The sequence below is a fragment of the Protopterus annectens genome, chromosome 2.part0, assembly GCF_019279795.1.
Source record: "Protopterus annectens isolate FY-2018-M chromosome 2.part0, PAN1.0, whole genome shotgun sequence".
NCBI classification, from domain to species: Eukaryota; Metazoa; Chordata; order Ceratodontiformes; family Protopteridae; genus Protopterus; species Protopterus annectens.
Window position 1 is genome coordinate 1,614,826,285 of NC_056728.1, and position 12,106 is coordinate 1,614,838,390.

The window sequence follows — 12,106 nt, forward strand, 5'->3', positions numbered from 1 at the left end:
GTTCAGTAGAGACTGCTCTGCATTTTATTTTCTTGCTGTTGTGCATATTGCTTTCTCTTATTTACATTCTTAATATTTGTACCACATGATAAGTTTAGTTTTAGATCTGATGTTGTCAGTTTTCATTCATTCCTCAACTAATGGGCTCAGATCCGATTACACTAGCTGTCGCCTCCAAAAACTCTCGAGCGCCTTCCCTACCCATAATGCACCAACCCCTAACATTTCTTTGATCTCGTTTGCCGCTTTTCGCATCTAGACGTGGTTGCCATCAGATCTCGAGGGTAGAGTGGGAGAGGTTTTTTTTTTTTTTTTTTTTTTGATATTTCTTATCTAAAAACTATTTGCTACTGCTTATCTAAGCTATAGTTTTTTTTTTTAAGTCTTTACTGCTGTAATGCTTTTTCCATACACCTTTGAGTGTATTTTTCCTACCATCATTGGTAGGCCTAGCCTTCCTTCCCTACTCCTTTTTATACTTAGTGTATACCTCCTCAATTACCACTGTTGGTAATGTTTCCTCTTTACAGGATTCTTGTATTCATTCCTTAACATTGTTAGTATTTAACTTTTCTTACTCTTTCTGATTAAAAAAAGAAAAAAAATTAGTTTAGTACTTTGGTTATTGCTATAGTTTCTCTGTTCAGAAGGACTGAAAAAGGTCATTCAGGTTTTAAAAAATGTGATCTGTGAGCACAAGTTGCCTTATTCCAATGCCCACAATCTTTCTTTATATTGCTTGTGCCTGGATCACTTGCAACAGGATTGCAGCATCTGTTGTGGGTTCAACTCCTGAGCACTAGCTGATAGGAAAACAAATTGATTTTGAAAGGCTTGTTGCCATCTTCCTTCTCCGAAGCCATTACTTGGGTTCAGTCCCCCAAACAAAAAGCTAGAAACCATACAAAAAGGTCTGAACCTTCTGAGTCTTCAGCATCTTCTTCATCAAAACCTGAAAAGAAGAAATAGAAACCTATGCATGCTCTTTATCTTTGGTGACAAGACTATAATTTTTATCTTTATGCCTGCTGCCAAATCTTCAGTTTTTAAGATGTTAATTTGTATTGTTCTATCATTTGTTTGTTTGTTATTGTATAAATTATGAATTTTCTTTTGCTGCTTTTTTCTGGAAATGATTCTCTGGGCCTCTGCTGAAAAAGGGCTACTCAGCTCAGTCGGACAAACCCGGTCGACAAATGTAAAATAAAATAAATAAATCATATATAAAATTATTCACAGTCTGGCCCTCATCGGATCCGATCAAGCCTGTTCTGAATCCAACACCCTTGGATCTGAAACCTTTACCAAGGACAACTTATTCTCCTCACCTGGATCCAATCCCATCCAGACTACCTTCTCCCTTTTTAGAGAGGCAATCCAAGTCACTATTCCCACCATCTTCTTGTTTCTCCAGGAATCTTATGGAAGCAGATGTGGAGAGGATGATTAGGAAATTCTCCATAGTGGAATTTCAGATGGGAGTTCTTATGGCTCCTACCCCTTAAGGTCAGGAAGTCCAATCATCTACCACACCACCCATTACAGCTCCTTCTCTAATCAAACCTATTGTTTTTGAGTCCACTGATCCATGCATTCTCGGTCTGTCTAGTTTGGATCTGAAGGAAGGTACCATCTTCAGATCCGAATACTGCTGTCACTGCATTGGCTTCAAGATCCTCGGAGCTGGATGACTGTCAGAGCCAAAGCATCCCTGTCAGATCTGGGAGGTTGGAGTTGAATCTGAGGTGGATAGATCTGCTCCAACTTCTGCCTCTGGTGGATTGTTCTCGGAGCGGAGGGAGGTGACGAGCCAGAAACTTGCTTTCTCGGCTCCATTATCTTCCTTCTGTCCGGAATGATCTGTCTTTGAGGTAGTGAAGAGAGTGTTCTCTGCTGCGGCATGTCAGATAGGTCCTACCCCCTCTGATCACCCTCTTATTTCTCAGATAACTTTGCATCATGATCTTCAACACTCAACCTCACAGTGACAGCCAGCTCAAAGCTTCCAGACTAGCTAGCAGGATATCCTAATGTCTTCTGATGCTTCACTGGACCATCCCACCGAGGAAGTCCCTAGGAAGAAAAAGTGTAAAAGCAGGCACTTGGACTCTCCTTACGAGTCCGTCACTGAAGATACTGATTTCGATGAAGGAGAAGGGTCCCCAAAATTACCACCCAATGATATCCGTAAGCAGAAGGGTGGCAGTCTTCCCAAGACCCTTCTCTGGAGGAATCAGTATTGGAGCTGGCCAGTCTACCTCATGGGTTACTCCGCCCGTTGATGAGCTCATTGATTTGGTCTCTAGGAGGGCATGGAAGGAATCTGATGTGGTTGAGCCAGTCAACAAGAGGCCAGACCAGATTCTGGCTCCACCAGTAGGCACGGAATTTTGGGGTGAAGGGGTGCCACTAGATGCCATGTCCGTGGCACCAGCTACACAAAAAGGAACAAAGTTCCACTGTCCATCCTCTTATCAGAGAGTCTAGGGCAATTGACAGATTTGGGAAGCGTATTTGTGCTTCACTGACTTTTGCAGTCAGATCTCTGAGCTGTCTAGCACATTTTGCGAGACTTCAAAGAGATTTGATTAAAGAGCTATCGAAATCTCTTTCTGGAACTGAAACTGCTGAGGCTAAATCTTCAGTAGTCTCTCAGTTGGCTACCCTACAAGCTATATCTAATTCGTCCATGGGGCTTATCTCTCATGCTGCAGAAGGAACCTCAAGCACCACAGGTTCAGGTATTTCATTCAGGAGGTATGCCTGGATGTGCCTGTGTGATTTTGTGGAGCCCTTCAAGTCGGTATTCATCAGTGCTCCTTTTGACGGCACTCCTTTGTTTGGCTCCACAGTGAGGGACACACTCTCCAGATGTGAGAAAGATGGAAAGACCGTCTCTGCAATGGACATGTGTTTTTCGATCCCTCAAAGGACCTTTTCCAGGGATCAACAGGGAGGTTGAAAAATGTGGTTCAGAAAGTTCTAAGGTCCTTTCCAAGACCCACGTGGGGATAGTTCCCCCTGAGGCAGTGGAGGAGAACTGTAATGGGCGACGACACCCCCATAGCAGAGGATAGGAGCAGTATTCAACACAAAGTATGTATAGTAGCTTCTCTTCCACTATCAGGAGTGCAAATGATAAGGATGCAGGTCAGGAGAATAATTTGCAGTACCAGAATTTCAGCCTGATTGATTCTGCAAGGACTTGCAGTCACTGTCAGCAGCAGTAGTTTTAGTTCCTTTAGCGAGATTCCACATGAGAATTCTTCAACGGATGCTAGCAGTTGAATGGTCAGTACTTTCTCAACCCATGACAGCGAAGATAAGAATAACTCAAGCATGCAAAAGATACCTTTGCTGGTGGATGCAGTCGCAGCAGGTATTACAAGGCTGTCCTTTTGTCCTCCCTCAGCCCATGGCCATAGTGACCACAGACACTTCTCAGATTGGGTGGGGGGGCATTGCACTTGCTCCCCTAAAGAGATCAACTTGCATGTCAGTGTTCTGGAGATGAGAGCGGTGCTTATGGTGTTGCAGGCATTTTAAGACTCTCTCCCTCATCCAACAATTGCACTCAAGACAGATATGTCAGTAGTTTGAGGCATCAACAAGCAAGGAGGAACAACGTCTTATCCCCTATGTCAAGAAACCTTCAGTGTGTGGCAATGGGTGATATCTTCCAACAGCTTTCTAGTAGCAACACATATTTGGGGGAAGTCCAACATGATAGCAGACAAACTGAGCAGGTCCATGTTACTAGCTCATGAGTGTTCTCTCAACAACAAAGTGATGGATATGGTTTTCAGTCAGAGAGGTCAGCCTGCAATCTTTTCTTTTTGCCTCTTCCCTAAACAAATATAGCAGCGTTTTTGCCCTTATCCACCCACTGTGGGAATCACCGAGGGGATGCCGTACACCACGATTGGCCCCCTGGTCTTCTGTATGCTTATCGTCCAAATCCCCTAATTCCCAAATTCCTGCAGAAATCTGCCCTTTTGATGGGCAAAGTCTTCCTCATTGCACATTACTGGTTTTGATATATTTGTTTTCCCTTCCTTTGGCCTCTTCTACTATAATCACCTTGGATTCTGGATCCAATTCCAGACCTCCTGTCTCACCCAGCAGGAATGGTTCACCCATGTATCACGTACCTCAAACTAACAGCTTGATTTCTCCAATTACTTTAATAGCCAGACAACCACTGCTCTCTTTCCCTGTCCATTCCATACTTTTATCTTCACATAAACCTTCTACTAGGAAATTCTACAGGAGTAAATGGAAAAGGTTTGTTTGTTGGGCAGAACAAAATCAGCCCCAGTTCAATCTGTTCTGAAAATTTTGGCAATTTTATTTAATGAGGGTGCAAGTTCGACTATTAAAGTCCAATTTGCAGCAATCTCTAACTTTCATGCAGGATTTCAAAATTCTTCACTGGCTTCCTCTAAACTGTTCAGAGACTTTTTGAGAGGTACTGTCTTGCTAAGACTTCCTTGCAAAGACCCTACACCACCATGGAATTTAAATTTGGTACTCCAAATCTTCATTCATTCTGCTTTTGAACCGGTAGCTAAATGTGATCTTAAATTCCTGACCTGGAAAACTACCTTTTTTGTTGCAATTACATCTACTAGAAGAATTTCAGAGCTTCAAGAATTATCTTCAAAGCCTCCATATTTGATTTTTCATAAGGATAGGGTAATGGTATGTACCAGTGCTTCTTTCCTTCCTAAGGGGGTGTTGGACACCGTCATCATCCAATCCATTAACTTGCCAGCATTCTTTCCAAAATTTGCAAATAAAGGGGAATATATGCTGCACTTATTGGATGTCCATAGACAATTATATTTCTACCTACACAGAATAAAAGAGATTAGAAAGACATATCAACTATTTATTTCCTGTACACATATTAAACTGTACGAATCAGTTACAGAAGTAACTCTAGCTAAATGGTTGACAGATTGCATTTCATTCATCCATAGCAAATTGAATCTCCCCTTATCAAAGCCTTTAAAGGCTCACTCAACCAGATATGTGTCAACTTCTGTGTTCCAGTTTAGACCTTCTGTGGATGATATAGGCATGGGTGCAGCTTGGTCAAATCCTCATACATTTATCACTCATTACAAAGTAGGTCTGGTCTTGAAGGGAAGTGCAGCCTTTGGCTCAACCATACTCAGGAATATCCTTCCTTAGAGTCCACCCAGAATTTTAGGTAGCTGGAGTCTCTATCCCTTTAATTGAGGAAGGTATGAAAATTGACAACATCAGATAAAGAAGTTATGTACTCACCATAATGTTCCATCTGTGTTGTCCATTTTAATTTTTCCTCATCTCCCCACCCACCAACCCCCTATTTTTTATGACTGACTTCTGGAGGAACAAGAGTTTTCAAGGATATTATGGCATATTATTGTAGTCTTCCTGTGAAGCAGCAAACACGACCTGAGAGATGTTATGGGGTGTGGTGCATTATGGGTAGGACAGGAGCTCGAGAGTTTTTGGAGGCCACGAGCTAGTTTAACAACCGAGTTGAATATGAGGATCAGATCTGAATCCATTAGTTGAAGAATGAAAATGAGCAACACAGAGGGAACGTTATGGTGAGTATGTAACTTATTTTTTATTAATATCGTGTATTTATATAGGTTTGATTGAAACATTGTCTGCAGACCGAGCACACTTGCTTCTTGAGAAGAAAAAGCTTGAAGAAGAAGTGAACAAGTTGCGAAGTAATACTTTACTTTCATCAGCATACCTTCCCCCTGGTAGTACTCCTAGTACAGATGCTTCTGGTATGTGTTCAACAGATCAGCCTTCAGAATCAGAGAGGCTGGCCTCAGTAGCCAGTATTTCAGAAGAAAATAGAGTTGACTCTGCAATGGAAGCTAGCATGATGGCTTTACGGTAAGTTGCTTTTTCTGAAGTTTTCTTTATAGTCATCTTTTCCGTATAGTATAAAACTATTTGCAAGCAGATTTCTTTTTAATATTTTTTGACAGTTGAGAGGTATGGTTTTAATATTTTATTAAAACAAAAAATATCTTTATTAAATTATCATGTATGATACAGAGAATCATTTATATAAATGAAAACAAACCATATTGTCATAATTTTAGTTGCAAACATTATACGTCACAAGCCACATGCACAATATTTGCAACTAAAATTATGTGAATCACGTAAGTCTATCCAGTCATTATCAGTAAAACATTACATAGCTCATTCATATCCTGCCTTCTTTTAAACCTTGTTCCTCCTCAGATTTTTTCTAATATTTTGTGGCAAGAATTCTGCAAGAAATAGAATTCCATGCATTTTCTGTGTGAATTGTTTTTCAGCTCTGTCTTTTATTTTTTGATATGTCTTTAATAATGGAGGTCAGGATCTCTATTTTTAAACTGTTTGCAGACAGTGTTTATGCTAATGTTTTCACTATTGCATAATTTGTGCTCGTATTTGTTGAGTGTGTTGCAGCTTGAAAATTTTAATAGCAGCTTATTAAACAGCTTCTTAACTATTCAGCCATTTGCAGTACCTGTAATACCCATCTCAGGATCACAGGGAACCAGAATTCTGCCATTCCTGGCAAGCAAGTGGGGACAATGTGGGACACGGTCATCAATAAGATGTTAGTCCTTCGCTGTGGTTGCTAAAGTAACTTAAACTTTACTAAAATAAAATGTATATGTTTCTGGTTTTGTGCGTCTGTGTGTGTAAAATACACACACACACACACATATCTATATATATATATATATATATATATATATATATATATATATATATATATATATATATATATATATATATATATGATTTATATAATTACTTGACTTGTCTAACTCCCCGTACTCCTATTATTTTCGGGATTCTGAAAGTGCACAAGAGTTTGGAAGACCCCCCCCCTCTAAGGCCAGTTGTTAATGGGAGGGGTTCAATCACGTACCCACTTGCTTAATATGTTGATAATATTTTAAAGAAGCTTGTTGCACAAGTAGGTCATATATATAAGGATTCTTGGTCCTTCCTCAACAATGTTAATCGTCTTGGGTATAAGGAGGAAGCAGTTTTTCTAACTATAAATGTTAAGGACGTATATACGTTCATTCCTGCTGACATAGGGATTGATTGGGTGATCAGTTTTATGCTTGAGAAGAATTGCTCACATAGAGACATTGAGTTGGTTCAAGAATTCTTAGACTTGATTTTATACAATAATTATTTTATGTTTGAAGACAAATATTTTTTACAAAAATCTGGTGTTGTGGTGCCAGTTTTGCAAATATAGTGATGGCCCATTGGGAGAAACAACTTATTTTTAACAACAATGTGTTTTGTGGTAATATAATTTATTACACTAGATTTTTAGATGATGTGTTAATTTTGTTTGAAGGAAAGGCGGAAATTATACTGGCCTTCATCGAATACTTGAACAATTCAACACAATTTTTGTCATTTACATATAATTTTGGAATTGATAATATAGCATATTTAGATGTCGATCTATATAGAGACAGGAAGAACAAGTTGTTTAAGTCCAGAATTCGTAGGAAACATACCTATTCAAATTCATTCCTTCACTATACCAGCTGTCACCCTTTCCAGCAGAAGAGATCCGTTGTCAAAGGCCAACTGGTCAGAGCGGCCCGTATGGTCTCTGACAACGATTTCAGAAGTGAATGTGATACTCTTTGCAACATGTTTTTGAAACGGGGATATCCTTTACCTTTATTAGAAGAACTTATGAGAGAGGTACAGCATAAAAGGAACATAGGTATTTTTCATCACTATCCTATCCTTGGATGGTGTTATTAGCACCAACAACTGGACTATTAATGAATGTAATCAAATGAACACACTGTACTCTTTTAAATTAACTTTTATTACCACTTTTAGCATTGACTCTTATGAAATACATCAAATTTTATACAAGAATTGGGGTCTGTTAACTACGGACGAACAACTTAGTGGAAACGTGGGGACTAGACCCACTATAGTTTTTAGAAAAGGATCAGATTTTAAGAGCTTTTTAGAAAGAATTTGAACTCCACAGACAAGGGCACCGGGCATGTATAAGTGCGAAAGTTGTAACTATTGCAGATATATGCAAGTGGACAATACCTTTACAATTAGGAACAGGAAATGTAGAATTAATAAAAGATTTAATTGTAGTACTAGGGGTGTTGTCTACCTGGCAAATTGTAGGTCATGCCCATGTTTTTCCATCGGCAAGACTGCCCTTTTAGGGACAGGGTTTACGAACATTTATATAGTATTAGAAAAAACAAATTAGAAAATGCACTAGCTAAGCATATTCAAGAAAATCCTGAACACGGTTTCACTTTCACAGCTATTGACCAGGTTGAATGTGACCTTAGAGGTGGACCCTTGTCTTTGAGACTTGAATTGCGAGAGCTAGTGTGACAAATTAAAGTAAATGCATATAATTTGCCTGGTTTAAATGACCTTTGCTCCCTAGCTTCTGTGTTGAAATTAAGGAGTTTGCAAAGATAATAGCAGGGATATTTACGTAATATTTTCTGCAATTTCTACATATGTTTATCTATTTTTATACATATTTTTATACATTCATAAATGTATCAGTTTATCTAAATTCTGACTCTATGCACTTTTAATACACATTGTTTTATATACATTTTTAGCATATACTATTTTATAACCCCCTTTTAAATATGGTGTTTTTAGGCATTTATTCATTTGTGCAACATTTTTATTTATGGGCAATTTTGTATAGTGTTTCATGTTTATGAACTTTGTGTAATATTGAATGTTTTGTAATGAACTGTAGTGGTTTTAGCATATTTTAGTCTTGGTGGGTAATATATTTTATGTTAGGGACGTGCTGCACCTTTTAATTTTCTTGTAACGAGTCGTCATGTGATTAATCAATTATTTATTTTCTTAGTTAAATATGGTTGTATAACTTTGTTTATCATTAGTCTGAGGAAGTCTTGTCCACTGAGACAAGACAAAAGCACCTACTGTTATTGTATGCTCGATTTGGAATAAATCTGGTTTTTGTGTGAATCCTACCTGCGCCTTGTGGATCTCTATGTGGGTTAATTTACCAGTAGCTGTCATGTTCCTTTGGAAAGCCCAGTGGCAATCATCTGTACTGACATTTGCTGGTGCAAGGCTGCTATGTAAGTAGTATTGCCATGTATCTACACTGTCTTCTTTTCATTTTGAAATCCACTGCTCGACGAACACCCACCTCCAGGTACTCCCAGCCATGCTGACATATGGAGTAATGCATGTATGTATACCCTATAGCTGATGTAAATTTAGGAATAATCCTCCAATTTAGGGGGATAAAAGAAGAACTGTAACTCTCACATTTTATAATCTAAAAATGATATACAACTCACACAAATTACTATATGAATTGACTATGCAACACATAAAAGAGTTTTGCCCACTCATCTCAGGTTATCCTAACCATTACTTATCAGTAAATAGAACAGTTAAATTAATGTGGACAGAACATGAATTACAAGCCAACCTCTACAGCAGCAAGTTTGTAGAGCAGATTAAAGAAGGGGAAAAAAAGGAATGTAACTAAACACATTTAGTTTGAACTAGAGAAATAGAGATAATTTGCCCATACCATTCTGTAGTCAACACTGAACATTTAAACATAAGTGAAATAAGGATACAATCCGTCAAAGTTGTAAAGACTGTGGGTCATATCCATGTAATTACAAGGATATCAGCGCATAACATAAAATGCTGCACATACAAAATAAATGCCCAAAACATGGCACTTTTGGCTACAAACACTTTAAGAAGCAATCATTGACTAAGGAACAGTACAGTAGTTGCAGTGAGACCATGAGTAAGACTTCAGTCTGCGACACATTTGCTTAATCATATGTGTGAAATACATATTGTATGGAGCTGAAGATACAGCAGCAAGGATCACCATATGTTTGTATTCAACATTTAACTGCAAAGGCAATTAACTGAGTACATGGAGGTGGATACTTGTCGAACAGTAACTTGCAGTAAAATGTAACTGATTAAGCAAGCCGTTCTATTGTAGACCCATATATTCCGAGAGGATGAATGGGATATTATAAAGAAGCAAATGTGAGTTTGGGGGGAATAAGCTCCCAGCCTGAGACCAGAGCAGAATGATACAAAAACTCATAATCATTGTGGTTTTGCTGCAGGAGTGAGTTAATAAGATGCCAGAAAAAAAATTATCTTTATCAGTGTCAGATGCACTTAATTTAACTGTTATTTAAAGGATCGCATTTTCTCTGTCAGGTCAGTTGTACTTAACTCTTTATCAAAGTGTCATTTCTTTACCAATCACAGTTGAACCATTGTGAACAACATTTGTATGTGTGTATTCACAATTAACCTGTTTTTTATGTCTGTATTACCTGTGTCATAACTACTTTACTATATGTTAATTGTGGAGCTTTTCTCCCTGGGCATCCACTGAAAATGGACCTGGTCCGGCTGGATTTTCCCAGTTAACAAATGTAAATTAAATAAAATAAATAAATTTAAAAACAGAAGATGCAAATTTACAGGAAAAAATTATTATGAACCTGGAGGCTTCTCGGAGAAAGAGGGGAAGGTGGTTTTGGAGATAAATAGACTCTTATCAGTTACTGCTGTGAACAAACACCCAATAGTTTTTAGGCAGGCAGAACCCTAAATGCACTATAAAATGAAAGCAAAGGTCCTACCCTAAGTCTTCCAAGTGTGTGCATACTACTTGGCCATCTGATTCTACATGTTTGAGAAGGGGCAGCACCCGACCTGGTATAATCACGGGAACTGGCTAGTGTAAGTTAACAATCTGAGTACAGGGATTTAGTATCCAGAAAACTCTGGAGGTGGGTATTCGTTGAACAGTAACCAATTTTTACATGCTACTGGCTGCTATCCACCCTACATTGTCCGCAATATTCCCAAATCACAGTTTTTAAGAGTTCATAGAATATGTGCCTCAGATACTGAATGGTAAGACACAGGAACTTGATTTGGTTAAAAGATTTTGTAACTGGGTATAATTAAAAGGAAGTTATGACCACTCAAGACTCTGTCTAAGAAGTTGATAGAACAGAGTTGTTGTAGTATAAAATACATAAATTCAGGGATGATGTTTTCAGGCTCTTGACTAATTATGGCAGTAATATAGTTTTTTTCAAGTATCTTATCTGCAAACACTGAGGCATCCTTATGACAGATAAAATATCTGAGTTAGTCCCAGCATATTGTTTATTTTCTCAGAGAAATGGAAAAACTATTGGTAATTATTTTAATCATTATAAGAAAAGCTTTAGAGTTTAGATTATATGTCTCAACTGTACAGATTTTCTCAGAATGTCCAGATTTTTGCCTCATATTTTTGGTCTGTTTCTCATAAAATTGTGTTTTTTGGCAAATCATTGAAGACAGAAGTCAGAAAATAATGGCACACATTTGAGTTTCAGACTTCATATCCTTCAGAAAATTCACGCTGATGCATAACCTATTATTCTATCTACTTTCTAAGTTTGAAAGAGCAATATTTAAAAAGTGACCCTATTTTTGGACCTTTTTCCCCCATTATTTGTGCCTTTATCCAGATTTCTTGCTCCAACAGGTTGAGAGATATGCTTTAGACATAAAATGGATACACAAGACAACAATAGATTGCATCCATGTGGTGGGTTGCCAACCATATGGGCATTCTTCTGCATGTGTAAGTATGTTTTAAAAACAAAACAATTTACATCTAGGAATAACCCCAAAGTTTTGGATATCCTTTGTTTTGGTACTTGCTGTTCTAATTGAGTAGTTTATTTAGCTACTTGTACATGTTCAGCTTTTTATGTAGGACAAACGTCCAGACAATTTAAAATTCAGATTTTTGAGCATATCAGAAACGTCTGCCTGTACTGAATAATAAGGAATATTCCTAGATAGTGCTGAATAATGAGGAGCATTCCTTAATAGTGAGACTGGGGGCTTTATTTTCACTTGGACTTAATGAAGTGATGCTGTCTGTTTAAATGGATGATGATTTTCTTATGGTTTTCTATCACTTGTATATTTTAATGTGGCTTTGTTGTTTGTAACTTTA

At 38.0% G+C, this 12,106-nt stretch overlaps 1 protein-coding gene across 1 annotated transcript in view; it reads left to right on the forward strand.

The window, feature by feature from the left end:
• RB1CC1 (RB1 inducible coiled-coil 1) overlaps nt 1-12,106 on the forward strand; it is a gene marked incomplete in the record, with an annotated part of 2,392,675 nt that overhangs the window by 2,005,506 nt on the left and 375,063 nt on the right. The window contains 1 exon segment of the mRNA XM_044061705.1: nt 5,649-5,907. Coding sequence (XP_043917640.1) covers nt 5,649-5,907 — 259 coding nt within the window.